We start from the raw sequence: 27,590 nt of genomic DNA, 5'->3' as shown, positions 1-27,590 counted from the left end.
TAAAGCATTTTCGGACCAATCAGCAAGTAGAAACGTTTTTTCGCGAGGTACAAAATGCCAAGGAAGCCATTGTCGCAGCTTGCTTTACTGTTAACAGTTTTTATGTTTGTTTGACAGAGAAAGAGGCCGGCGTGGTCGTAATTTTGGATGTGTTGAGAATAGGATACCTTAAAAATTCATACTTTTTTGCAGTACGTGTTTTATTTGCCCATCCCAAGATAGGAATTGATGCAAAGTCTCACCGGTTTAATATCGTGTGATTGCCGACGGTTTTTACTATTTTAAGTTTTACCTGCACCTTGAATTTAAGTCTTTGCCCCTTCACTACAAACAAGAAAAAATAATGGCTACAGTTACTGCAAGACCCATTTCACAGGTTTGTAGTAATAACGTAGGCCTATTTATATTTTAATTATTACAAATAACTTTGTAGTGGCGGTGAACTTGTGTGATGTACTTCAACAATTATTTACAATGTTGTGTTTGATCTTTTTTTTTCAGGCTGTGGAATCCAAACCAAGTGCCATTATCAAAAAACGATCAGCCATCCCAACTTCACGTTCTGCTTTTGGTGATTTGGACAACAAGCTACCTGTAAGTTATGCAAATAGAAACAAGATAGGATAAATAAAACCTGGTGAAATAGTTTTTAATTGGTTTCAAATAATGCTATAAAGGAATTACAATACAATGCAAGCTAGGTTCAAGAAACCAGGCTTGTTATGAAGTGACATAGTGACTTATTTTTTTTTATCTACCTTTGCCATAGGGTGGTGTCAAGGGTGATAAAGGTGGATTGCCACGTCAAAAAGCTGCCACCAATCTTCGCAAACCTCTGGCCACAAAACAATCCAACGTCCCAATCAAAACAAGAGCAAATGTCAAAAGGGACATTATTGCGAAACCAGCCACAACAAAATCTCTGGTTCAGAAACAAGCAGCACCCAGCAAACTCTTGAAGGCTTTGAAAGATGAGTCCGAAGAAATGACCTTGGGCTCACCTTTAAAAGAAGTGAAGGACACTAATGTGTTCGACATTGGCTCCAACCCAGCTATTGAAAACATTGACGAAAATGATTCAGAAAACCCACAACTGTGCTCGGAGTTTGTCAATGACATTTATCACTATATGCTGTATCTGGAATCCCAATACCCAGTGCAACGACACTACCTGAAAGAAACTCAGCTGAAAGGACGCATGAGAAGCATATTAGTGGATTGGCTCATCCAGGTTCATCACAGATTCAACCTTCTCCAAGAAACGCTCTACCTTACTATTGCTATCTTGGACAGGTTTCTCCAGGTATGTGAATTTATGTTGTGTGGTAAAACACCCTGTACAAATTTACTGCTGTTCAGGTTCATCAGGTCCCAAGAGCAAAACTTCAGTTAGCTGGTGTCACTGCTATGCTGCTTGCATCTAAATATGAGGAAATGTATGCTCCTGAGGTGAGCAATTATTAACTTCAAGACTCTGGGCAACAAAAAACATATTTTTTTTTGTATAGGTCAGTGATTACGTATATATCACGGACAAGGCATTCACCCAAGCTCAAATTCTTAGCATGGAAATCCTTATATTGAAAACTTTGGATTTCAACTTGGGCAAACCTTTGCCACTTCATTTTCTCAGAAGAAATTCAAAAGCTGGACAGGTAAAAAAATACTTAATGTTGTAAATGTGTATAAATACTAATTAAGGATCGCTGTTTAAGGTTGATGCCAGCCAACACACACTTGCAAAGTACCTGATGGAGTTGTCCTTAGTCGATTATGACATGTGTCATGTTTCACCTTCAAAACTGGCTGCAGGAGCACTGAGATTGTCTATCAAATTGCTTGAAGACGCTGAATGGGTCAGACATGTTTGATATATATTGGAAGTTTGAACAATTATTTACGCCATTTTCTAAACTTCAAAGCTATTTTTTGACTTCGTTATTTACACATTACAGTCCCCAACGTTGGAACACTACAGCAGATATTCAAAGGAGAGCTTGGAACCAGTTATGTGCCATCTTGCCAAGAACCTCAATACAGCAGACACCAACACATATCAACATGCTGTGAAGTCCAAATACTCCAACAGCAGACTCATGAAAATTTCACAGGTACAATTTTGGTTAAGACTGTTCTAGAAAGGCTCCAAATTTAAATGTGCCATGTGTAGGCTTTACTAATAAATGCCAGAACTCCCAATTTTTCATTTTAGATTGCGGAGATAAAAGCACCACTGGTCTCGGAACTTGCGGAAAAAGCTGCAAACCACAAATTATGATGTTTTGACAATCTGTGGTATTGAAACTTTCCATGGCTCCATAGTGGTGTGAAGCCCCAGGAGGATGTACAAAAATGTTTTTACCAATTTGTCATGTGTTTAAGTGTAAGGCCCGTGTGTTATGATTTTACTTGTGTATTTCATGCAGATGTTTTCCCAATGCTGGCTCTATACTGTGTTGCTTATTCATTTTACTGTCAAAATGCTCCCTGCATGTTCAAATTCTAGTGTCTCTGGTAGCAATTAAAAATAAAACTAGATATTACATAAGGTTGTAGGACTTGGTCTGTTTTTAATTCTTTGTGAATTGTTTTGAGACTGTTAATAAAAGCTGTCTTGGAATAATGCTTTTAAAACAAACCTAATCCAATAAACTTTGGGGATTGGAAATCATTTTATGCAATTGATTTATTAGTTTGTCAAACAAACTTGACAAATAGAAAAAGCAAATTTGAATTAGCTAAACAGACAAATAGTTTTTTATGTTTGCTTTCTTGGTCTGGGCCACACTCAACATAACCGGAACAGTCCGAAAGGTTCCACACCGCAGATACTTCAAGCAGCAGTTCATGCATAAACCCTCCATTGTTGAATCAGAAATATATTTATTGGCAGTAGCAAAGCAAGTAATAATGAACAAATTGTAAATGCACATAATATTGCCTTCTCACAGAAGGGAAGACAACTTTTAACCAGAGTCATTCATTCGTTCTACAGTAGGAACAGGGTCAGGAAACATATTTCCTTCATCATCATCTAAGGTTGGAATAAAAATCTCAGTGTCCATTGGTGGGGGCCCATCTACAACAAAACACAAACCACTAGAAAAACTTTACAAAGTTTTTTTTTTTTTAAATTGAAATCAAATTCTGAGCAAACAAATTTACAAATGCTGCAACCAAAATATCCCACCCTCAGTGATGACAGTGCTTTGCATGTTTTCATCCATGAGTGGCATTCCCATTCTTAATCTTTTCATGCAGGTCTGAAAATATAAACACTCTGTTGTTTTTGTTGTCATTATGAGAAAAAAAAACATTTATTTAACTATTTAATAAGTCAGGATGATTTTGTCATTTTGTTTGCTTGGTATATGAAATTGAAATGAAAAAACTTATCAAGAAGGCAATGAAAATGTACACAGGTAAATTTGTGCCTTTATCACAATTTCATTGTACAACATTGAACTACTACTACTTTATTGTTGCAACAGGAGTAGTCATCTATCACATGCTTATCACAACGAATACATGAACACAATTTAACTTTGATATTGAAACACCGATCATGACTATAATTTAATGTCAAATCATAACTAAAATCAGTGCAACTAAGTATTGTATGTATTTCAGTATGTACATTTACCAGATGAAAATTTATGCGGTCTCTTTGGTCTACATGGAGCATCATGCAGTGCACACTCACTAATGTTAGGCAAATTGTTGCAAAACAAATACAATACAGGGGGGGCAGAGGGATAGCTCAAGCAACATACATTCGATGTCATTGCTAGCACGACGCTTGAATATATTCATATTACTGTGAATAATGTTTCTTGTTTATTGGCATTTGCAACTCTATATGGCTTTACATAAACAAAACTACCACCTGAATTTCCTTCTTGTGTCCAAGTGCTTCAATTTTCTCAAGGCAATCATCGAACATAAACTTTGGAAATAAACGGTGAGCCCAATGTTCCAGCTTGGACATGATCAAATCCAGGTCCTCAGCCTGTAAGCAATATTTTAAACCCCTAACTATAAAGTAACCAACAAAAGTTACAAATTTCTTTATTTACTGACTTAACTCAGCTATTTTTTAGGCTTCCATGTTTTTGGATAAATACATGTGCATGTAATACAAAGCTGAACATAATGATTTCAACAATAAATAGTAGTATATATATAGCTTTAGCAATAATGGACTGTTCAAATAACAGATTCCAACTGGCTTATATTACAATGGAAACAAAAGCCCAGGATAAAAATAATATAAAACATTGGGTAAAATTTTACAAAAATGTATTCATTTTTAACAAAAACACCTCATTAAAGAACAAACTTGAGGCATGCACACTATTAGTAAAGGCAAAGGTATGTACATCACTAAACTGCAAACACAATCCTTACTTCACCTCATGTCCTTGGCCTTTAAATGATATATCTTCAAAATGCTCTTGTAATGCAGGAAGTCCTCTTGGCCCAAGTAATCTAAATTAGTCATTAAAGTTTATATTTAACGCAACCCATATCTACACAAAACACAGTATCCACAAACAACACCACAAAAAAAACTCCAAATTAGTTGTGTACAAACTATCCAATCTAGTATTTATACGTCATGCATGTAAACAGAGACAACAAATTCTTTAGATGTGTTGACCACCTTCGTGAATCCAATTTTGGGCCTCTATTAATTGTGCGCTTCTTTTTAGTGGTTGTATTAGTTTCTTCCAACTCAGCTAATTCTGGAACATTTTCATCACCTGCGGCTGGAATTTAGAAAACAAAATATTAGAATTTTTATTATTACTTCTTGTACACTTTCCAGAATATGATTTGACACAAACACAACAAATGAAAAACTTGTTTGGTTTAATTAGCAATTTTTTTTCTGTATTTTCAAGTAATACAATTTGCCCAAAACTGGAAATTTACAATTTTACCTTCATGCTCGCCATTGTGACTTTCTTGATTTTCAACAGGATGAACGTTTCCGTCAAAAAACAAATCATCTTCCATCATTTACGTAGTTTACAAGTTTGGAAACGTGCTGCGTAAACTCCATCCACTTGGAAGATAGGAAATTCCCGCCATTGCCAACAAACAGCAACCACAAAAATCAAACAAAAATGCCACTGCAACGTTTGTCTGAAACATGGATGAATTTTTCCAAGCAATTTAAATGAAATGAATCTCTCTGTGAAATTTCAATAAAACATTTTTTTACCACAGCGCTTTTTCGTAATAATCCAACGCTGCCACAAACAAACAGCTTGTTTCTTAATTTCACTGTGTACAGGAAAAGAAAGAGTAGTATTTCCATAAAACTGCTTGACTCATGTTCGTTACCCGTTTGGTAAACTATATAGGCTTAGTAGGCTACTTAGTCCAGGGATATTTGTTGGTATGCAGTGAAAGAGCCACTTACAATGAAAAAGCGGAAAACCAACGGCGCTATGGAAAAACCACAAACAACAGGAGCCGCAATCTCGTTGATAAAGCCATGGTCGTTTGTTATTGCACAGTACACCAATTTTTATCTATAAATTATGTGGATCACGGAAGCCTCTGTTGCAGAGGGTCGAACACCCTGACACGTGTGCAAGTTTGGCAAGCGAGGCGATTATTCATGGAATACCAAGTGATTTACGAGTTTACACTCCAATGCCTTGCCATGTACGTCCGGGAATGTTGCGATAGCGCGCAGTTTTTTGGGGTGCACCGGTTAGAATAAATCTGCAATTTGATTTGATATTCATAGGCACTGGGTCTTAACTATGAAGAAAATTTTGTTGCTCTTTCTCTGCATTCTGGTGGTTTTTGGCGCAAATCATCCATTGGTTTTGCTGATATCGTTTGATGGGTTTCGGTACAATTACTTAGAACGAACAGCAACCCCTAACTTCGATCGCATCATCAGAGAGGGCGTTAAAGCCAAATGGATAAAAGATGTATTTGTGTCTCAAACTGTCCCAAACCACTATGCCATGGCGACTGGGCTGTTTGAAGAAAGTCATGGCATTGTAGCCAACAGGTTTTTTGATCCTGTTCTAAACCGATCCTTTAGCTACAATAACCCAAAAGATTTGTGTGACAATGCATTTTGGGGTGGAGAGCCGATCTGGGTTACAAATGAACTTCAGGGAAGGAAGTCTGGTGTTTACTTTTGGGCTGGCAGTGAAGCTCCTGTCAAAAATGTCCGACCAGCAGCTTGGAGAAAGTTCAATTTGTCAATTCCATGGAAAGTTAGGATGGATACCGTTGTGGAGTGGCTCTCCAACGGCGGACCAGACCCATTGAATATAACGTTGGCTCTAATGTACTTTTCACAGCCAGATCATTACGGTCACTTGTATGGTCCAGAATCACCTGAAGTTACAGACATGATTGAAAAATGTGATGAAATAATTGGTGAGTTTTAAGAGTAAAATATTTTTGTCAAGCAACGTCCAGGACAATTTGCAATAAGAATGTAGAATGATACCCTATAGGCTAATAGCTAAATCGAAACCCGAATACCAAATCCCATTCTATTTTTATCAGGTGTTGTTCTACCGTAGTTTGCGTGAACAATAAATATCTTTTTGGCTACAGTGTTGAATTGGTACGCGCGTTGTTTGTGACATTTTATTTAGTTTGTATTTGTTTGTGCGCCGTTCTACATTGTTTTATTTTAAGCTTTTTTGTTGAGAAGTGGGCCATTAATGTAGTTAACTGTGGCTTGCGCTGTCATTGAAGTTCCTGCCTCGATGTGCGACGAAACAAATTAGTAACATGTCAAATCGTTTGAAAAAGAAACGCTTGTGTGCGGTGTTTGCACATTTCAATCGTTGGGATCAAATAAATTCACCTTTCCGAAAAGGAAATACCCGACCAAACAACGCAATAAAGCTTACAGGAACCTCATAAACTGAAACATATTATTCTGATTAAATTGAAATTTGGATAGTATTAGGAATCGTTATATTTTGTTGCCCATCACTAGCTTGTAATAACACAACTTTGGTCCAAATTGAATTCGTGCATTTCGTTTAAAAGGTTACCTCATACAGAAGTTGGAGAAAAGTGGAATATATGAAGATTTAAATCTAATCATCACCAGTGACCATGGGATGGCATCATTAAATCAATCCAGATCTGTTGCCCTTAAGCCATATTTAAATATGAGTGAAATTGATCATTATATTAACCATGGAACTGGGGCAGCAATTTGGCCAAAAAAAGGCAAGTTGTTTGTTAGAATTTTTTTATTACATTGACATGTTTGTCGTTTCATGATGTGGGTTAAACATAAATGTTTTGCAGGATTTTTGGAAAAGGCCTACCACTCTCTTGCTGGCATTGGACACCATGTAAGAGTTTGGAAAAAGGAAAACATACCAGCAGAATTTCATTACAAATTGAACAGAAGAATTCCCCCAATCGTTCTTCTGCCCCAAGACAAATGGTTTTTTGTTGACAATGCAAATGATTCAGTTAGAATGAGTAAGACGGCTTGCTTTATTACCACAGTGCTTTTATGATAGTGTATTTTAGAAGGCGCACATGGCTACAACAACACACTAATGGACATGCATCCTTTCTTTGTTGCACGGGGTCCTGCTTTTCGTAAATCCTTTGTATCTGAGCCTTTTCGTACTGTGGATATCTACGGTCTAATATGCAAAATTGCTCGAGTGAGTTAAATAAGCACATTCTGAAATTCTTTGGAATTTTTAATTATAACAATATTATGATTTGTTGGTATCCTAAGGTAGTGAATTGACGATATAGGAATTTAATTAGGTTGATAAAATGCATGCCAAAACCATATACTCCTAGCAAGTGATACTTTATTTTTAATTTTACCTTATGTAGCTGATAGCATGCCATTTATTTTAGTTAATAATTTGCTTGCCCAAAAATACCAAGAGGTGAATTTCCATTTATGCCTATAGGGCTTTGTGCACCACATCCAAGCAGACTTGTAGTAAAAAAATGTATCTGTTTTATTACCTTCGTGTTAGCCTAAATTTAAAGATCAATGCCAACAGTAGGAGTAGCTATTATTATGCTAATTCAGTGTAAATAATTACTATAAAATTGACCGTTTGTGTGTTCTATTGCAGCTAAATCCAGCTCCAAATAACGGTTCTTTGAAAGTGGTTCAATCACTCTTGGTTAAACCATGCCATGCAATTATGCAGGCTACTGGCAATTGTAAAGTAAAAATACAAAAGCCCGGGATTTAAAGCAGCCTGAACATCTCCACTTTTAGCTCCAAAAATAACATAAGCTGGCACACAAATGCAAAGATCATTTTGTTGAAATGTATGTTTTTTGAACTGTCTTCTTAAACATTTTGCTGTATGTATGTATAATTTTATGTGCGTGGCAACATTTTTGTGGATTTATTTAAATAAAAATCAAGTTCTGTCGATACACACAATGATTGTGTCTTTTACATTTGTTTTTTGATTAGTACAAAAAAAGGCAAGTGGACATAATACATCAGGAGTATTTCCACAACACAAATAGGCAAAATTTTGTCATACCCTACATGTTAAAAACGTTTTTTACCATTTTATTACCACAAACACATTTTACCATTGCACATTGGTTCTGCCAGAAACTTGCAATTTGTGACAAAATTTTTATTGAAATAATGAACTGTTAACATTCTAAAATCACGTATGACTGTATTTTTTCAAACATATCCACCAACAAATAACTCTACCAAACAACTGTCATTTGCAGTATTGGACGTGATAATTGACCATTTAACAAGTGTTGGGTAAAATTATCCGCAAGGGTCAACGCGAACAAAAAAATTAGGCAGATTGTTGGGAACTTCAGCAGAAGTTACCTGACTACAATGTTTTATGTGATAATTACCATCACTATCAAATAGATATGTAAATCAAATATTCAAAAAAACAGCCAAAACTGAGGCCAAATGCAAAAATTGCCGACCAACGGATTTAAAATCTCAAACTGGCAACCGTCACCTTGTTGGTTTAGCTTAGGCCGGGTCCACACAGAAACTGTCGCGAGCGTAGCGTACGCCGGCGCGCTCACGCGCTGGCGCATTGGCGTCCACACAGAGAGAGAAACCTTGGGCTTGCGAGCTCGCGCGCTGGCGGAAAGAAAAAATCGGCGTCCTCACTCACGCCCAGCGCATTTTCGCGGCTACCGGTCATTTGCGTTGTTATGTACAAGACAATGGCTGTTTGTGAAGAGTTTGTGGTTGTTTTATTGTTGTTTGCTATTTTGATGAAAAAAAAGAAGATAATGGAAAGAAAACGAAGATATTGGGTTCATCCTATTCTGCAAACACGTGAAACACTGCGTCAAGGTAAAGTGCTCATTTCACATGGGCTTTTATCAACATAATTTTACTTTCAGGAGACTACTTTAACTTGAACAGAGACATGCGAACGATGAGACCAACCTTTTTTTTCGAACGTTCAGAATGTGCCCCGATCTGTTTGATAAAATAAGCACAGAATTATGTGTGTCTGCAAAAGTAAAGAAATCAACAACTAATTGGAGGAAACCAATATCACCTCAAGAAAGACTTGCTGTGACATTAAGGTTACATTTTTTGTTGTAGCATTATTTTTTAGATGTGACCTACTAGCAAAGAAAAACATTATTAGTCACACTCACCTTATTTTTCAGGTATCTTACAACTGGTGATTCTTATTTTCAAATAGGATGCTCATACAGAATGAGCAAACAAATAGTGCACAAAATTATAATTGAAACATGTGAAGCCATATGGGATGTGTTTCATGAAAAATATATGCCCTTTCCTGACAAAAAAGCATGGAAAAAGATTGCAAATGATTTTGAAAGCACTTGGAACTTTCCACATTGCCTTGGTGCAATAGATGGTATGGTGTCTTTTTTATTATGCTATTTTGGAGGAAGTGATCTACATGTAAAAATACTATTTCAGGTAAACATTGTACCATTCAATCTCCTGCCAAGTCCGGATCTTATTTCTTTAACTACAAAAAAACTTTTATTGTGCTCCTGGCAGCTGTGGATGCCAATTACAACTTTATAATAATAGATGTTGGAATATTGGTTCAAAGGTTTCAAGTGTTGCGAGCACCAATCCGGATGGCCCCGAAGTATGCGGATCACGTCATAAAGGCTATTTGCGTCCTGCACAACCTTTTGCGCATTGAAAAAGGTGTAGAATCTGTCCATGCTGAAACTGATGACTATTCGTGGCGAAGTTTTGTCAGCAAAAACACTTTGTTGCCGGTTGCATCATTACGCGGCAGAAGTTTATCTAATGCACATAGTGTTCGTGACAACTTTCGCGACTATTTCAACAGTGAAGCTGGCAGCTTGCCGTGGCAAAATGACTACGTTTTTCGTGTCAACTAGTTTTCGATTTTAATAAAACAGTGCAATTTTATTTGAATGGTGGAAATATATGACATAACACAGTGCCTGGGAAATAGAGAAATATACATTTCAACAATAAAACACTGCCCAAAATGTATCAAAAGTAAATTGAAGAAATCGAACAGTGGCATGTGAACATTGAAACAGGCAGCTGGTGGCGAAATGACTACGTTTTTCGTGTTACGTTTACTAGTTACTTCTGCAAAATTGAATTTCCGTAAAACAATGCAAATGTATTTGAAGTAAATACGACAAAACACAGTGCCTGACAAATACATTTTAACAATAAAACACTGTACAAAATGTATTAAAAGCGAATTGAAGAAATCGCGTAGTGACTGGCATCGAGAAGTGCGTCAAAATACAATTGCATTACTGTAGAAATATGCATGAGGCAGTATGATATAAGACAATTGCATTAACACTGAAATAAACATCAGGTACGTTTAAACACAATTGCACTAACACAGCAATAAACATGAAGAAGTACGTTAACAGATAATTGCATCAACACAGAAAAAAGCATGCAGAATTACGTTAGTACACAATTACATTATTACACAAAAAAAATACAAGAAACGACTAAAACTCTTGTGCATCATAAACTAATTGCAAAATTTGTAGTTGCAAACTATTCCGCTTTTTTCTAGGTACGTTTTTTAGAGCCAAACTTAGACAGCTGCAAAATCTGTCAGTTTCGTCTAAAAAAACAAATCAGTTGTTAAAACACTAAACCTATTAACGAACTCCATTTTTTTTCACTTTAATCAATGTTTGCAAATAAAATTATGTTACAAACACCACCCGTTAATGGTTTTATAGGCCAGACTTGAGGAGTGACATGCAGACGTAATGCACACAACTTGTGTGACACAACATTGTTGAGTAGTATAACCAGTTGACCTGTTAACCCGCAGTTGACATGCCAGTATGAAGGGGGCCAATATAATACAAATCATTGCGGGATACAACACATTGGGGAAATCGGAGAATGTTTTTAATAATATCCTGACGGCCGTGATAACGGATTATAGCAGGACCTGCTGGGAGGTTCATAAACTTGCCTCTGTTGTGATTTAAGTGGTTGCATTATCACTTCACAACCTCTGCATTATCACTTCACAACCTCTGCATTATCACTTCAAAACCTCTGCATTATCACTTCAAAACGCTAATGGGAAAATAAAAGTGCCAGATATCTGATACTATTAAACCAACATCTTTAAAGCATACAATTGGTCTTTTATCCAAATCCAAAGTGGAGATACTTGCAAATGTTTATTTATATCATGGCAAAAATCACCTTCTTTTGATGATGATGAGCGTTCCAGATAGCTGGCACAGCTCTTCAACACATTGTCCATGTCTTTTTTTGGTGAAATTGGGCTCTTTCCTTTCTTTTTAATTGGTGATCCTATATTCAAAACAGGTCTTTTAAGTTTTTATATTATATAAAACGTAAAAAAAGCCTACCAAAAGTTTTGCCAGGTTTTAGCAGCTGCGGTTCTTGTATCTTCGGTTTAGGTAATTGTTTAATTCCTACAAATAGAAAACAAGCATTTGAGTTAAGTAAATCAAACAAATTGTTAATTCAAGTAAAAGGTTTCAGAAAAAAATGTACAAGTAGTGTCTTAAATCATTTGCAAATCAACTAAACTAAAAAAATTGACATCCATTCAGCTACTTCAGCTGCCAAAGATTGTTAAAAGTCATCAATTCTAGTACCTTTAGATGCATCCAACTTAATGACCTGCACCGGCTTTGTTTTTGATTGCAATGTTCGGATTTCATCCAAGCTTACAATTTTTATTTTTGGGCTTTGTTTCTCCGGAGTGACAACTGCAATGGTAAAGTGTTCAAACAAAAGTATTTATTTTTATCATAGTTTTACAAACTAACAAAGCTTATACCTGGTTCCAAATGAAAAGTTTCATCATCTTTAGGATTCATATCAGATGCAGTCAAGTCCAAAGTCACAGGTGCATGAAATGTAACATTACTTTCAGTCCTGAGCAAAAATGTATTTAAGTAAACTAGAATAGAATATTTATTGACCATACAAGTAGAAACAGGAATGTTCACTGTTACGTACTCTCTCTTTTTCCAAAGACACTCAATAAAGGACAGTGACGAATACAGCTCCCAAACTTTGTGGTTTGAAGCAGATGACCAAGAAGGAGAATTTATAATATCTTTTTCACGTTTGTACTTTTCTTTGATTCTTTTCCAAATTTTTTTTGCCACAGCTACATCACCTATAATATATATATTTATAAAAAATGTATACTTCAAGCACAGTCTTGCACAAATAAGTTTACCGCTAAATTTGCTCTCCAATAAAATGCTGTCCCATGCGTTGTCAACAAGATTGGTTTTGAAGTGATGAACATGGCCTGGATCATACACAATTGGGTGTGCCTGTATAGCTATGATAAAATTTAACAGTTCTCGATTGCTGAAACCTGACAATGCCATTACTAAACGTATCTATAAAAAGATAGTAGTTAAAGTAAATGATTTTAAAACATTTTCTGAAAAAAGTCACAACAAAATGTTAAAATTTATGTCAGCAATCATTATAATGTTAGGCCTCACCAGGTTATTAGTAAAAAAACGGTTTTACTTATATATATATATTAAAAAAGCAATATCTTGGTTGTATTACTTAGCAGCAATTCAGGCCAGTCCAAGAAATTACTTTTTGCAAGAATTTCAGTGCTTTTATCTAACCCTAGTTGTCAGTGGGAGATAGTATGCCTTTTATAAACATTTTCATATACTTAAAACAACTCTTCTTATGAATTCAGTACTTACCACCCAAAACACACAACAATCCAACAGTTTTTCTTTCATTTCAAAACTACATTTCCTAGCTAAAGTATATTTTGATTACTCCGCCAGCTTCTTGTTTCAAAAGTTGACATTTCATAAGATTTGCCTATTAAGCATTGTTCGAAATAAATACACTGGCGCACATAAAACCACATTTTGCAACACCCAGACTTCTACCTACAAACTCATTTTCAAAGCTTGCGGGCGTGAGCTAAATCAAAATGATTTCGCCGGCGTATACGCTCGGCGGCAAGTCGCGGGCGTATTACGCCGAGCGCTCGCAAGCCCGCGACCTCTTGTGAGCGAAAGCTCACGCTTCCAAGCTTTGTCCCGAGCGTACGCCCGCACGCCGGCGTATACGCCCGCGGCAATGAAACAAACAAAGAATCCGCCGGCGCAAAGCGTGAGTGTGGACCCGGCCTTACCTCAACTTATCCATTTAAAACTTAGGAAGTTCCCGCCAAAACTAAAAATTATAAACCATAAAAATCAAACAATTATTATTGCTAAGAAAATAACAGAAAATTAATTTTTCCAAAATTACATTGCAAGCTAATTGTGATATATGGCGGAATGGAATTCTCTAGGGTATTTATATTTAATGAATCTCTCTGAAACGTTTCAACACAGCGCAAATTTTCCGCTGAATCAGCTGTTGACTGTTGTTTACGAAAAAAGAATATCTTGGTGCAGACAAAGTTACAAACAAACAGCTTGTTTGGTAGGTGAGGTCTTATCATTAATGTTGACTTTTAAACGCTTGTACTTTAAAATATTTGCTCAGTTAGGATATGTGCGCATCGCTCGTGCCTTTACTAACCGTTTGGCAAGGTTTATTGTCAGTCACTTCGTCTTCACCAAGACTTCACGTGAAGGATACAGCAGGTATTTTTTTGTTTATGAAGTTGCACGACGGAAATGTGTTGTGATGTTGCAGCTGTAAAAAGGGAAGAGTTTAAACCGCAATTTGCGTTACGAGGTTTCAATAATTTAACCAAACATATAAACACTGTTATATTCAGGCACTGGTCTGGTCTTAACCATGAAAGAAATATTGCTGTTAGTTCTCTGCATTCTGGTGGTTTGTGGTGCAAATCATCCATTGGTTTTGCTGATATCATTTGATGGGTTTCGGTACAACTACTTGGAACGAACAGCAACCCCCAACTTCGATCGTCTCATCAAAGAGGGAGTTAAAGCGAAATGGATAAAAGATGTTTTTGTGTCTCAAACTTTTCCAAACCACTATGCCATTGCCACTGGGCTGTTTGAAGAAAGTCATGGCATTGTAGGCAACAGGTTTTTTGATCCTCTTCTAAACCGATCCTTTAGCTACAAGAACTCGGAAGATGTGGGTGATAGTGCATTTTGGGGTGGAGAGCCAATCTGGGTTACAAATCAACTTCAAGGAAGGAAGTCTGGTGTTTACTTTTGGGTTGGAAGTGAGGCTCCAATTAAAAACATACGGCCCACAGTTTGGGAAAAGTTTAATGTCTCAGTTCCATGGAAAGATAGGGTTGATACAGTTGTGGAGTGGCTCTCCAACGGCGGACCAGACCCCTTGAACATAACGTTGGCATTGTTGTACTTTTCACAGCCAGATCATTATGGCCACCGGTATGGTCCTGATTCACCAGAAGTTACAGACATGATCGGCCAATGCGACAATATAACTGGTAAGTTTTTGAAAAAAAAAAATTTGTTATAATAACTACAGCAAATTCCAGTGCCGTTTGTAGTTAGCTGAAGTTTAAATTGTTTTAATGCACTTTTTGTTGATAGGATACCTTATCCAGAAGTTGGAGAAAAGTGGAATATATGAAGATGTAAACATAATCATCACCAGTGACCATGGAATGGCATCGCTAAATCAATCCAGATCTGTTGCCATTAAGCCACATTTAAACATGAGTGAAATTGATCATTACATTAACTATGGCACTGGGGCAGCAATTTGGCCAAAAACTGGTATGTTGTTTGTTGGTATTTTAGTTGCATTGACATGTTTGTCACACTTAAAAAGATTTTTGCATGAGGGTAGGTTACAACAAAACTATAAATGTTGTACAGGGTTTGTGGAAAATACCTTTCAATCTCTGGTTGGTATTGGACCCCATGTAAAAGTTTTGAAAAAGAAAAACATACCAGCAGACTTTCATTACAAATCAAATAGACGAATTCCCCCAATCCTACTTATGCCCCAAGACAGATGGTTTCTTGTGGACAAAGCAAATGACACAGTTAAGCTAAGTAAGAATTTTGTGAAACAATACCACAGGTCTTTCATTTAGGCCAGATGTGTCCAAAGTGTGCCACGTCTTGGCATTTCATTTGGCCCACAACTGTTTTGATTTTTAAATTGTGTTGAACATGGCCCACCAATGTTTGTAATAGGCTTTTTTTAATTTAAATAACTATTCTTTAAAAATGTAGCTCATAAAAATGCCTTACTACCCTTGTTAGCAGTTTGGGAAACAATTGATGTGCAGTCGAGCATTCGCATAATTTTTTTGCCCATAATCTCCAAAATAAACATTTGCCTACGGGTTTCTTTACCTGGTTAAAATTGGCCAATATCAAAAAGTTTTGGCACCCCTGATTTTGGGTAAAAAGCCATGTTCCAGAAGTAACACACTTTTGGCCGGCACAATTGTTGAAGACTTCAGTACTTGTACATAACAACCAGCTTAGCGTGTCAAGCTGTAATCTTAAACTAGAAACATAACGTGGAAAGGATTATTTACCATGCTAATGCATTTTTAGAAGGCTCACATGGTTACAACAACTCACTGATGGACATGCATCCTTTCTTTGTTGCACGGGGTCCTGCTTTTCGTAAATCCTTTGTATCTGAGCCTTTTCGAAGTGTGGATATCTATGGTCTAATATGCAAAATTGCTGGAGTAAGTAATATCGGGTGAAAGATATCAAAATATAACTTGTTTATATATTTTCCAAAAAATACACCAATACTGCAAAATGTATAGGATTGTATGTGGTGTAGTGGCAGATAAAGGCAACCTTGAAAAGAGGTGTGTTATGTCATCTGGGTGCACTAAAATAGCCATAGGGAGTTATTTAAGTTACAATTAACTATTAAGGGCATATAATCCAGGTATGCTAGTGTGTTTTTTTGCAATAATAGCAGACAGGTAATAAGCCTAAAACCATTATTCCAGTTATTTGCCATTATCAAAATTATTTAGAGATAAACTTTCATGTTTTTAGGCTCCCAAAGATGACATCAAAGTATACAGTAGATATTGTTAGGCTAATTCAGATCAAGAAATGTGTATAGTATTAAGATGATAATAATATTATTTTTTTCCATTTCAGCTAAATCCAGCCGTCAATAATGGTTCTTTGGAAGTGGTTCAATCACTCCTGGTGGTTAAACCACACCATGCAACTGCACAGATTATTGGTAAGTCCAATGTTAAAGGATATATGTGTTGTGGAATAGCAAATAAGACGATAGTGATCAGTGAGCTCCAGACAGGACACACTGCTTCGACCTATCGTGTTTTGGCATGTTCTTACTAAGTTTATTTATTGTTACAGGTATTGCAATTGGAACCCTGATGGCTGGTTTTGTGTTGATTAGCATTGTGTATTACTTTAGTAGGAATGCAACAAAATACCATAGACCAGGATATAAAACTGAACGTACTGCTCCACTTTTAGCACAAGAAGAAGCCTGAAGTCCATAGTTTCGTTAATTTTACTGTGAATGACTTAATCAAGTTGCTGTTTTTTGTAATATTCTGCCATGCTTCCAGTTTTTGCCTTTTTTAGAATACACATGAGCTTGTAAATAAATACATTTTAAAGTTCATTTAACATTAAGTCAAATGAAGATTATCCATAAGCCAACTTGCATTGTGTCGTTTTTTAGTGCAAATGTTTACATGTAGCCTTTAGAATGTGTCCCAAAGTTTTTTACTGTGTTTGTTTAGAGTGTATAAATATGCAGAACATTGTTGTTTTTATGTCTCAATAAAAAAACTTGGATATGAGAAGGGATTTCTGTTCTCTACACCGGCAAAGCATTTTTTGCGCAATGTGAGTGAAATTTGCGCGAAAAATTTTTTAATGCCCACCCCCCTTGTCTGTCTAACGTGTTCTAGAGAGGATTGACGATCGGCCCGTGGTCTCCTGATTATCCTCAAAATAACGCAGATGGCAAGCAAAATACACAGAAAAAAAAACATTTCTATGAATTTCTACAGCGGAATCTGCTGCTAGTGTCCCCTGGAGAATGCCCCTTGGCCAAGGGGGCATGCCAAGGACCACTAGTGAAAAACCCTGTGCAAACACAATATTTTTTCGAAAATCCATAAAATTGGATTGTTTTTCACAGTCCTAAAGAACATATTATATCTTTTTTCCCATTACAGATTTTTATTGATATTGTTGAAGACCGATACTGCAGGTTTACAGAAATCAAATCAAACCTGATCAATAAATTAAAATCGTTAGAATTTTAATTCTTGGCGCACGTTAAAAAAAAAAAAATCGAGGCTGGAACATTTTTAGACATGGCATTTTTCCAATGGACAAGTTTTTGATAAGGCTTACCCTGTAATTTTGCGTCATAAACAACAAAGAACTTCAGCTGAGATGACGTGATAGATGTGCGTGCCTATCTGCGGTGGAAAGCTGTTGTTTGTTTACTATGCACGAGACTTTCATTTTGCTCAAAAATACTCCAGAAGGAAAGCGTATTTTTGTGTTTAAACGTACACAAGTGGTGTAATTTCAAACATTTTTTCATTGGCCAAGTGTAAAATTCTGGACCTATTCTGATTGTGCAGAACGCCTTGGGCTATTTTTCTGCTCAGATTGCCATGTGCGAATTATTTGTCTTTTCGTATGTTTTTTTTAGGCGTTTTTGTTTTTGTGAATCTTTAAAAATATTTAGTAACTAATTTATGAAAATTAGACCTACTTTGACTATGTGTAATATTGTTTATGTTGATTTAATTTTGCCACTACACAAAATTTATTGTGAAGACTTCCCTAAATTGTATGGCCATGTAATAATTGGGAATACCTTTCTGTTTTTTAGTACCTCCACATAGTAAAATGTGAGTTACTAATATTTATTATAATTGCCGCTGACATGATGAACTACAATTTAGCTGGTTGCCATGGAACTGGAAATATATCAGGCAATATTTTGTTTGCCAACTTTAACCAGGACTGCACTTCACTTGCTGTCGGAACCAGAAATGGATATCAGTTATACGCACTAAGTTCTGTTGATGCCCTGGAAAACATCTATGACAATGAAGGGGAAACTAGAGATGTATGCCTTGTTGACAGGTTGTTTTCAAGCAGCCTTGTGGCCATTGTCAGTATATCTGCACCCCGAAAACTCAAAGTTTGCCACTTCAAGAAAGGCACAGAGATTTGCAATTACAGTTACTCCAATACTATTTTGGCGGTGAAATTAAACCGTCTTAGATTGGTTGTTGTCTTAGAGGAGAGCTTGTATATTCATAATATTAGGGACATGAAAGTACTGCACACAATTAGAGACACACCAAGCAATCCTAAAGGACTCTGTTGTTTAAGTGTAAACAATGACAATTCTCTGCTTGCTTATCCAGGCAGTAGCATTATTGGGGAAGTCCAGATTTTTGATGTTACCACTTTAAAGGCAGTCAACACAATTAACGCCCACAATTCACCATTAGCAGCCATGGCATTTAATACTTCTGCAACTAAGCTTGCAACTGCATCTGGCAAAGGAACTGTAATTCGTGTGTTTTCTATACCTGATGGCCAAAAATTGTTTGAATTCCGGAGGGGTGTTAAGCGTTGTGTCTCAATCGGCTCCTTGGCATTTAGTCCAGATTCTCTGTTTCTGTGTGCTTCAAGCAACACTGAGACAGTGCACATTTTCAAGTTGGAGCAAAATGGGGTTGACAGACACCCTACACCTGACGATAGTGGTACCTGGATGGGCTACTTCAACAAGGTGTTGACTAATTCTGCGAGCTACCTCCCTACACAGGTATCTGATGTGCTCAGCCAAGGAAGAGATTTCGCAACTGTGAAGCTGCCATTCAGCTCAATGAGGAACGTGTGTGCAATAACTTCACTGCAAAAAATGCCCCGAGTGCTGATTGCCGATGAGGAAGGGTACTTGTATATTTACAACCTTGATCCCGCTGACGGAGGGGAGTGCACTTTGCTGCGACAGCACAGCTTGTTGAGGTCTGTAACAGAGCACACAGCTGGAGCATCAAGTTCAAACTTAGAAAGTGAATCCCCACCTCGATTTCACTCATCTTCAATGGATGAGAGTCCAGATGATGTGGGGGCTCTTGTTCCAGCTTCAAATTTGGTTGCACTGAATGATTCTGCCAATGATCAAATATAAAGCATTGTTTTTTTTGTACCTGGGGTTGCAATTGATTTTATTTGCCACTCCTGGCATGCAATGTAAAAAACTTTCATCTGTTACCCAACATGATTGGCTCTTATGATTTTTAAACTTTGACCACAATTTTAGATTTCAATCTCAACACTAACAATAAAAAACGTGCATAAAACGTTCCTCTAAAGTAAATAATTAAGACAAAAAACAAATAAGTTATTTTGTTATTGCTTGTAAACTTCTGTAATTGCAACTGTCAAAAATTTGGAATTCTGTGGTGCATTTTTAGTGCATTGAATACTGATTGCATGTTTCTTTTTCTTTATTCCTGATTCTATGTGGCCATTTGTTACTTTTGCAGTGGTACTTTGTGTTGTAATATTACAGTGTTAAAATTTAACTTAATAGCTTCACAACATACATGAATTATTAAGAAATAGTAGTCTTCTGGTAACCCTTCAAATAGAAAAAAATGTGCATGTTTTTCTGACATTTAAAATGCTGTAAATTTGGGCTTAATCTATTGTTGCTGTTTTATTTTTTCGATGTCTTGAGCTATGATTTGTACTTCTTGTACTATATGAATATACATGTCAATGTGAGTACTTTGTTTCAGTGGATAATTTTGCTGTTTGCAGAGGGGCATGATTTGAGGAAAATTAAAATAAAAAATATTTGAAGCATGATGTAAAATATGTCTTAAAATTTAACTTCAAATTTACTGGTATTGATGATTTGATATTAATTCACAAAGACAAATAAAAAACGCTTTTAGCAGTAAAAAACTTGGGTGTGTGCAGTTGTTATGGCTAAATTATTATTTTCATGCTTAACGGTATGCTTAAAAGTTAGTTGCATGAGGCAATTTCTAGAAGTTACAGTGTACTCATGTCAAGTCACGTTTGCTATTTACAGAAAAAATTTCATGCCAATAAGATAAAACTTCTACCAACATTCCTAGACACATGTAAGTCAGCAAATAAATAATTTTTCAAATAAAATAATGACAAATTTGGTACATATGAATAAAGTTAAACGTTTTTGTGATGCCATACTTTGTAGTTAAGCATTTACGTATTTTGCAAAGATTCGTTTAAATTTTTTGCGAAACATTGTGCAGTCAGATGGAAAAATACAAGTGTCTGAACTACAAATTATTTGTCAGGCGCCGTGTTACAACTGGTGACGATGCACATTTGAGTAATTCTGGTTATTTAAATAAAAATTCAATGTTTCCGGACATTTTTCAAGGAGAAAACAGTTGTAAAATGACTGTGGGTTATTATTATTAGCAGTATGTTATTTTTATTTTGTCGGATGGTACATTAATTGTAGACTGTGCCATTTGATCAAGCTTCATTCAAGAATTCGATATGTAAGGGAAAGCTTAGCGATATTTGTAAAAGACAATAAGCGAGTGTAAATTGCTTCAAAAATGTTTAAACTATTCTAAGTATTTATTAACAGTTGGTATGGTGACGTCACTGGCGTGTGTGATTACAGAATTAAATTGTTTAAAATACATTAGACAGTGACTTCAGCTATTCTCTGTAAATAAACAAAAAGAACAATTACTTGTGTAAAAATGGCTGATGACAAAGAAACACCAGCTTGTGAAACTACAAATTCATCGACAATAAAAATTACTGTCAAAACTCCAAAGGAAAAGAAAGAATTTGACATTGATCCGGAGATCACTGTTGTAGATGTAAGTTTTAATAAAACCTAACATGTCATAAAATTGATAGCAGCCTTAAAAGTCATTTTTTTGTCTACAGTTAAAAGGTGCTGTTGCCACAAAGTTCAACAGTACGTTGGAACAGCTGGTCCTAATTTTTGCTGGAAAAATCTTGAAAGACGGTGATAAAATTTCACAGCATCAAATTAAGGATGGCCACACGATTCATCTGGTGATTAAGTCAACTCCTAAACCATCACAGCCTGCAGGGCAAGCTTCTACCACTTCCCCAACCACAACTTCATCTTCAACGCCAAGCTCCCAAACCACTCAGCCTCCAAGCCAAAATCCCCCAAGCTTTCCATTTGGTCTTGGTGGTAAGAAATGTCGAATTGAACAAATTAGCTGTTGTTTTTCGAGGATAGCTTGCTTTTTCAATTGGTCACAAACAAATGGGTGTATTATGTCGACAAAGTTTGAACTCTGTTTTGTTTTTTGACCCATTGGTGATTTTTGCGCACTTTTATAAAAACAACACTAAACATGGCAGGCTATACTTTTTGAAATGTAGAAAAAATACGTTGAAAGCTTTCATAAAAAGAAATCTGGACCCAAACAAAAATAACATCTGAGTGCAGTTTTGGCATAGTTGCATACAACATTTGCTGTTTATTTGTGTGACCAACTTGTCTTTACCAGGAATGGAGGGATTGTTAGGAATGGGTGGAGGAAATCAAGCAGACATGCAAAGAAGAATGCAACAGGAATTAATGTCCAATCCCCAGGTAAAAATTAGTGATGGACTGCATTTTAAAACTAGTTTCCCATTCCCATATTTTGTTTGGTTTTGGTCATCCTAACCTACCTCTATGGTTTATAATTTAAAATCTATGCACGAATCTGTTTCAGGCTCTACAGCAAATGATGGAAAACCCTATGGTTCAGAGCATGATGTCCAACCCTGACCTCATCCGACAGATAATGTCAAGCAATCCACAAATGCAACAACTTATGGAGGTTAATATTAATTAATCACTGCATGGATTTGAATACTGGAAAATGTGAAGATTCCGCTGTTTTTGTTCATGAAATTTGATAATTTTTTAAGAAATAGCAAGTTATTGATGAATTTCCCCCGCAATGATGCACAAATAATTGTTTGCAGAGAAACCCTGAAATCACGCATATGTTAAACAACCCTGAGTTGATGAGACAAACGATGGAACTTGCTCGAAATCCAGCAATGTTTCAAGAAATGATGAGGAATCAGGACAGGTGCTTACCTTGTATGGTAGTGATTAACTTAGTTACTTAAGAACACTGGCGTTGAAAAGTTGTCTGAATTGCTGGTTCCCACAAAAATAAATTATTTTAAACCCAAGTAACGAAGAAAAAAAACAAAACTGTAATGGAATGGATCTTTCCACATGTTTCAACAAAATTTTTACTCGGTTGAAAAAATTTGCTAAATTAATTTGAGGAATATCAGTGAATTATATCTTGATTTCCTAATTGTTTTCTCACAGGGCAATGAGTAACCTGGAAAGCATACCAGGAGGCTACAATGCACTGCGTCGACTTTACACTGATGTACAAGAACCAATGCTTAATGCCGCTCAAGAACAATTTAACCCAAACCCCTTTGCAACCCTTGTTGGTTCACAGAATGATGGTAAGTGCCACTATTGTGTTGTAATTATACTGTAAGCCATATTCGTATCTTGTTATTTTACTGCTCTTTTCAAGTATAAAAAATTCAAAATATTTAAGTGCGGAGAAACCAGAAAAAGGCAGTATTTTCCAGAAATGTTTCAGCACATGCAACTATGTAATACACTGCACAGTTTGTCAAAGCAATGTTGCTGAAGCAAAATTATGACAAAAATATCCAAGCTTGTTTCATCTACTCCCAGGAATTACATTCTGTACAATAATTTTATGCACTTTGTAACCATAACTCTGTGGTCAACACCAGTTTTACCAGCCTTTACTTAAGCACCAAGCCAACTTCTAATTATGACTCATATATGTTACTACTTCCCAAACCAGCATTTTTTAGTATTGATTTGTTGTGTAAAGGTGATGGTAACCAGAATACAGAAAATACATCTCCACTCCCTAACCCATGGGGTGGAGGTCAAGGTCAAAACTCTTCTGCTTCTCGACCAACTTCAAGTTCATCGAGCACGACTACAACCACAACCAACACCGGGAATACAGGAAACCAATCCCATGGCAGTATGAAAACATTTCGTTATCCAACAAACTTTTCTGTTGATATATTTGTTTGCATAATGTAGTTTAGGAACCGACTTTCTGGCACAAATTAGAGTAGGTAGGCAAAATGTTGGTATTTCAACTTCCACTATTAATTTGTTCCAGAAGGTATATACATAGTCTGTTTGCCAAAATATTTGTGCTAGCTGCAGATTAAGAAGCAGCAGTTTGAGTTTCATTTTGAGAATTTTGTTTGCTTGTTGCACCTTCTTGCAGAATTATTTTTTTTTTTTTTTAGGGAAATTGTTTGGTTTGTTTTTTACACCCATAAATGATCACTTTATCCCCTATTTAATGAGAATTACTTTGACTCAGCTATGTTCAACACACCAGCGATGCAAAACTTGATGCAACAAATAACGCAGAACCCTTCGATGATGCAGAACATGATGAGTGCTCCTTACATGCAAAATATGATGCAAACAATGAGTAGCAACCCAGAGTTTGCTTCCCAAGTAGGTTTTCCACAATTTATTTCATACAAAATGCTTTGCTTTTAGTGGGTATTGTGTTGACTCAATTGTAAGCCGCATGTGATGGTGTTGAAAAAATCATATAAGCTGCCCCCAATTGTACAGTACCAAAAATTAAGGGTAAAAATCTTCCCAAGCCATGACTTAAACTTAAATAAATACAGTGGTTTAGGTCAGTGCTTCCCAACCTTTTTCAGTTCGCAACCCATTTTGAGGGCAAGTTTTATTGTGCGGTTTTTGTTTTGGTTTGTGCCCAAAAAATTATTTTTTTATGTTTTCAGATTATGTCGCACAACCCAATGTTTGCGAACAATCCCCAGTTGGCGGGAATGCTACCAGATATGCTTCGACACATGCAATCCCCCGAGATGCAGGCCCTCTACACCAACCCTCGTGCTATGGAAGCCCTCATGCAGATACAGCAAGGCATGCAAACATTGCAAAGGGAAGCACCGGGAGTAATGCCAGGGTATATAGCATTATATTTGTGGAAATGTCCAACTAAATTTACTAACAGAATATATTGTTCAGTGCCATTGTTCATAACCATCAATATCAAAGCATTTTCTGACTTAATATCATTAGTAACAGCATCACGATGTTTAACGAAACTATGTTATTTCTCAGAATGATGGGTGGTCTGGGGTCGATGCCTACTTCAACCCCAACAACCGGTTCAACTGGAGCTTCAACTACAACAACTCCTTCCACCACGACCACACCCAGTTCTGGAACGACTCCTCAAATTCCACCAAACCTGCTGAGTCAGATGATGCAATCACTCGCCACAGGAGTGCCATCTAGTGGTGGCCAGTCTCAGGTTGGTATCACATGGTGTTTGAAACTTGTGGTGGATATGAAACCACAAGCATTGTTTGTGAAAAAGTAACAGCGTTCATAGTGTTTGCCATACTTATTTACACGAAAAAAATTTAACGTTGCATAATAAAATCTTTTCCATTAAAAATATGTAGCTGTGTATATCAAACTTTTAGCAAAGTGGGTTTTCAAACAAGCATTGCATCTGAAACAGAATGTGGCGGTCTTGGATTAATTTACTTTACATTATGTACTTTGCATATATCCAGGTACCAAAGTTGTGTGATGAATTTTTTTCCATAAATTTTTTTAACTGTGTTTGTCGCAGGTTACTCCAGAGGCAAGATTTCAGTCTCAACTTGAGCAACTTACCTCAATGGGTTTCATGAATCGAGAGGCGAACATCCAAGCTCTGGTGGTTAGCAATGGCAATGTCAATGCCGCCATTGAATGGTTGTTAAGGTAATTATATGATAAGTGATCTAAGTCAATTCTACTCAACGTGTTCTTCACATCAAACTAAAAAACAGTTCAGTGGCACATATCAACGCAACTATAAGAGTTATGACATCATAATATAAGTAGTCATACAGTCCAGGTTTAGAATAACTTTATCCAATTGTGCAACTGAGGTAACTTTTGCTTGAATAATCGGTATGTCAGTTGGGGCCCACGCGTATGTGCAGCTTATTTAAATTTAAACTGCTTGAATGAATATAATTTAAAAGTTTACAAACTCAAAAAAAAATGACTATATGCTTGCTTGTGCACTGCTTTTATAAGAGACCGACTGCACCTGATGAAGCGAGATCAATCTCGCGAAAGCTCGTGCCAATAAAGTTGTTTAACAGTCAGTCTCTTATAAAAGCAGTGCACAAGCAAGCATATAGTCATAGATCAGAGACAGACACGACAAACTGAAGAAATCAAAAAAAAATATGCACTAATGGACTTGGGTTGAAGACTCCAGCTCTCACATCTCATTATTTTGAATTCATGTGAAATTGTACTTGCAGAGGCAGTCAGACCTGACCTGCTGATGTAACAACATTGCGATGATTTCCTTGTGTGAATATGCATCTTATTCAATGGTGATGAACCAAGCAATTTTCACTCACACACAGCTCGAGCCCAAATAATTAAGTTAGCAAACCTATGTGATTGAAATGTGTTTCTGTGTACAAAGTTACAACAACTGTATTTTACTATATGGCAACAACTTTCGTTGGAACTATTTGTGATCTGGTACCCAGATTTTTAAACGCACCACGTTTAGTGTTGTTTAATTGTTTCTTTGAAAAGTTGTTTTATTCATTTCGCCGCGGGACTTTTGCCTGAAGTATGAGTGCGGTTGTGTGGGCAGCGAAAGTAGTTATTTACATATAATTCTCTCGCCCCGCTTGCATTCGTTCGTCGCGAGGGGACGTAAGCTCGTGGCGTGGTAGTAAGTCTATCTTGGCGTTTACGTAAATTTAAATCGTTTTTTCGTATCGAATCATAAGTCGTTGTGTAGTGCGTCCAAAGCCTAAATGACCCACATCCAGATTAATAATCCCCTGCTGCGCCTTGCCCTCAATTTGCAACAACGAGATGTGATAAGCCTTCTGCAACACGCGTGAAAGTACTAATTGTCCGGTATTGGTGTGGTCACTATATTAATAGCCGGAAGAAAAGTGTTTAATACAAATAACTTCGGTTAAAATTAAACTTTCGTTTATTTTGCGTTTAAATTCTGCACCGTGACGCTGGTTCACACACGCACGTTTTCAATGTTTTCTGGGCGTTTGACGTCGCTACTCCTCAACTGGCAGAAATGACGTTTATTAATCGCCCCTGCGCCCACCGTGGGTGGACCCGGCCTCCAGCTCATTCAGAAGTCCCCACTAATTCATCGTTTGATTTATCTGCGGTCTCAGTGCGACAGATATACGTAAAATTGTGTTTTGTCATGTTGTACGTGTGTGTGGGTATATGTTAAAGGTTTAAAAACAATAGAAATTGCCACATTTTACACGGATGCTCAACAAAAAACCCTACATAAATATTAATTTGTACTTGAAGTTCTATTTAAGCTTTTCGTACCGAAAATTTCGTTTTGGCGCTCACTGAAAGATCATTGGTTGTTTTTATTTTGTTCGTGTAGATAAATTTTGTCACTCGCCAAACATCGGTTTTGTTGAATAAATGTGATGGACTCAGATCGGTTGTGGATTTATTTTGATTTGACGAAGAAAAGTCCAACTAATAGCTTATTGTTTTTCGGTCGAAAAACGGACAGTAATAATTACGGAAAAATTAAGTACTTTCGCTTTTTACCAATTTGCATTAAACAAAGTTTGAAAAAAATTGTAGGGGCTATAATTTTAAAAAAAATCTGAAAAAACAATTAAGTTGTCTATGTTGGCATGTCGCCTTCCCTCCACAAATTAAAAGCTTTTAGGTGTGCGTAAGAACAGATTGCGCCCGCTTCTGAATCTTCAAATCTAAACTAAAACGTTGTGTTTTTGAAAACGTTATCGCATTGAAGGTATGTTTTTTTAGATTTACGTTTGTTATTGGTTTTGAATTTGATGGAGTGTCTGTGTTTAAAATTTAAAGTGTGCTCAAGAATAGAATGCTTTTGGTGCAGTAGTAAATGCATAGATTTGGGAATGTTTTTTCATATTGTTTGCTTGCATATGCAGTTCAGTTGCCTTTGCATTCATATGTTAATTGTCATATGTTT

At 36.5% G+C, this 27,590-nt stretch overlaps 6 protein-coding genes across 8 annotated transcripts; 5 read left to right on the top strand and 1 right to left on the bottom strand.

The window, feature by feature from the left end:
* Positions 1–196: 196 nt before the first annotated feature.
* On the top strand, positions 197–2,566 carry LOC145898402 (G2/mitotic-specific cyclin-B-like). Its single transcript, XM_082986844.1, has 8 exons — positions 197–376; positions 502–594; positions 770–1,303; positions 1,360–1,449; positions 1,509–1,655; positions 1,716–1,856; positions 1,956–2,111; positions 2,213–2,566. Exons 1-8 carry the CDS (start codon positions 344–346, stop codon positions 2,276–2,278), a joined length of 1,260 nt encoding a protein of 419 aa, XP_082842970.1. The 5' UTR covers positions 197–343; the 3' UTR covers positions 2,279–2,566.
* Positions 2,567–2,894: 328 nt separating this feature from the next.
* LOC145898415 (TIMELESS-interacting protein-like) lies at positions 2,895–5,066 on the bottom strand. Its single transcript, XM_082986857.1, has 6 exons — positions 4,944–5,066; positions 4,664–4,769; positions 4,413–4,488; positions 3,887–4,009; positions 3,191–3,263; positions 2,895–3,079 (listed from the first exon to the last, which is right to left on the bottom strand). The coding sequence occupies exons 1-6, from the start codon at positions 5,020–5,022 to the stop codon at positions 2,967–2,969; spliced, it is 570 nt and encodes a 189-aa protein (XP_082842983.1). The 5' UTR covers positions 5,023–5,066; the 3' UTR covers positions 2,895–2,966.
* A 711-nt stretch (positions 5,067–5,777) lies between these two features.
* LOC145897062 (ectonucleotide pyrophosphatase/phosphodiesterase family member 5-like) lies at positions 5,778–8,231 on the top strand. The gene is made up of 5 exons (XM_082985226.1): positions 5,778–6,411; positions 7,039–7,224; positions 7,306–7,485; positions 7,537–7,676; positions 8,109–8,231. The coding sequence occupies exons 1-5, from the start codon at positions 5,778–5,780 to the stop codon at positions 8,229–8,231; spliced, it is 1,263 nt and encodes a 420-aa protein (XP_082841352.1).
* A 5,686-nt stretch (positions 8,232–13,917) lies between these two features.
* Positions 13,918–17,037, top strand: LOC145898397 (ectonucleotide pyrophosphatase/phosphodiesterase family member 5-like). Of its 3 annotated transcripts, none has more exons than XM_082986837.1 (8): positions 13,918–13,954; positions 14,018–14,118; positions 14,256–14,909; positions 15,016–15,201; positions 15,304–15,483; positions 15,997–16,136; positions 16,570–16,657; positions 16,795–17,037. In XM_082986837.1, exons 2-8 carry the CDS (start codon positions 14,025–14,027, stop codon positions 16,932–16,934), a joined length of 1,482 nt encoding a protein of 493 aa, XP_082842963.1. In that variant the 5' UTR covers positions 13,918–13,954; positions 14,018–14,024; the 3' UTR covers positions 16,935–17,037. The 3 variants fall into 3 exon arrangements, with proteins under 3 accessions (XP_082842963.1, XP_082842962.1, XP_082842964.1); XM_082986838.1 differs by having other exon boundaries at positions 13,941–13,958; XM_082986836.1 differs by having other exon boundaries at positions 13,919–14,118.
* A 1,268-nt stretch (positions 17,038–18,305) lies between these two features.
* On the top strand, positions 18,306–20,223 carry LOC145898401 (WD repeat domain phosphoinositide-interacting protein 2-like). Its single transcript, XM_082986843.1, has one exon. It carries the CDS (start codon positions 18,356–18,358, stop codon positions 19,619–19,621), a length of 1,266 nt encoding a protein of 421 aa, XP_082842969.1. The 5' UTR covers positions 18,306–18,355; the 3' UTR covers positions 19,622–20,223.
* Positions 20,224–21,125: 902 nt separating this feature from the next.
* Positions 21,126–27,065, top strand: LOC145898387 (ubiquilin-1-like). Its single transcript, XM_082986827.1, has 12 exons — positions 21,126–21,326; positions 21,397–21,673; positions 21,996–22,081; positions 22,206–22,313; positions 22,462–22,571; positions 22,823–22,968; positions 23,376–23,534; positions 23,889–24,028; positions 24,328–24,515; positions 24,674–24,866; positions 25,194–25,327; positions 25,882–27,065. Exons 1-12 carry the CDS (start codon positions 21,204–21,206, stop codon positions 25,895–25,897), a joined length of 1,680 nt encoding a protein of 559 aa, XP_082842953.1. The 5' UTR covers positions 21,126–21,203; the 3' UTR covers positions 25,898–27,065.
* Positions 27,066–27,590: the final 525 nt, after the last annotated feature.

The sequence above is a fragment of the Ascidia mentula genome, chromosome 4 (genome assembly GCF_947561715.1).
Source record: "Ascidia mentula chromosome 4, kaAscMent1.1, whole genome shotgun sequence".
Lineage (NCBI taxonomy): Eukaryota > Metazoa > Chordata > Ascidiacea > Phlebobranchia > Ascidiidae > Ascidia > Ascidia mentula.
Note: the sequence above shows the minus strand (reverse complement) of the source record. Positions and strands in the feature narration are given on the sequence as shown.

Coding starts and splice junctions, on each gene's coding strand:
- LOC145898401 (XM_082986843.1), top strand. CDS start 18,356: ATGATGAACTACAATTTAGCTGGTTGCCATGGAACTGGAAATATATCA.
- LOC145898415 (XM_082986857.1), bottom strand. CDS start 5,022: ATGATGGAAGATGATTTGTTTTTTGACGGAAACGTTCATCCTGTTGAA. Junction 3,264..3,886: donor GACACAAGAAGGAAATTCAG/GTGGTAGTTTTG, acceptor TTATATTTTCAG/ACCTGCATGAAAAGATTAAG. Junction 3,080..3,190: donor AAGCACTGTCATCACTGAGG/GTGGGATATTTT, acceptor GTTTTGTTGTAG/ATGGGCCCCCACCAATGGAC.
- LOC145898402 (XM_082986844.1), top strand. CDS start 344: ATGGCTACAGTTACTGCAAGACCCATTTCACAG. Junction 595..769: donor ATTTGGACAACAAGCTACCT/GTAAGTTATGCA, acceptor CCTTTGCCATAG/GGTGGTGTCAAGGGTGATAA. Junction 1,304..1,359: donor TCTTGGACAGGTTTCTCCAG/GTATGTGAATTT, acceptor ACTGCTGTTCAG/GTTCATCAGGTCCCAAGAGC.
- LOC145898397 (XM_082986837.1), top strand. CDS start 14,025: ATGTGCGCATCGCTCGTGCCTTTACTAACCGTTTGGCAAGGTTTATTG. Junction 14,910..15,015: donor CCAATGCGACAATATAACTG/GTAAGTTTTTGA, acceptor TTTTGTTGATAG/GATACCTTATCCAGAAGTTG. Junction 15,202..15,303: donor AGCAATTTGGCCAAAAACTG/GTATGTTGTTTG, acceptor AATGTTGTACAG/GGTTTGTGGAAAATACCTTT.
- LOC145897062 (XM_082985226.1), top strand. CDS start 5,778: ATGAAGAAAATTTTGTTGCTCTTTCTCTGCATTCTGGTGGTTTTTGGC. Junction 6,412..7,038: donor AAAATGTGATGAAATAATTG/GTGAGTTTTAAG, acceptor TTCGTTTAAAAG/GTTACCTCATACAGAAGTTG. Junction 7,225..7,305: donor AGCAATTTGGCCAAAAAAAG/GCAAGTTGTTTG, acceptor AATGTTTTGCAG/GATTTTTGGAAAAGGCCTAC.
- LOC145898387 (XM_082986827.1), top strand. CDS start 21,204: ATGGCTGATGACAAAGAAACACCAGCTTGTGAAACTACAAATTCATCG. Junction 21,674..21,995: donor CTTTCCATTTGGTCTTGGTG/GTAAGAAATGTC, acceptor TGTCTTTACCAG/GAATGGAGGGATTGTTAGGA. Junction 22,314..22,461: donor AAATGCAACAACTTATGGAG/GTTAATATTAAT, acceptor AATTGTTTGCAG/AGAAACCCTGAAATCACGCA.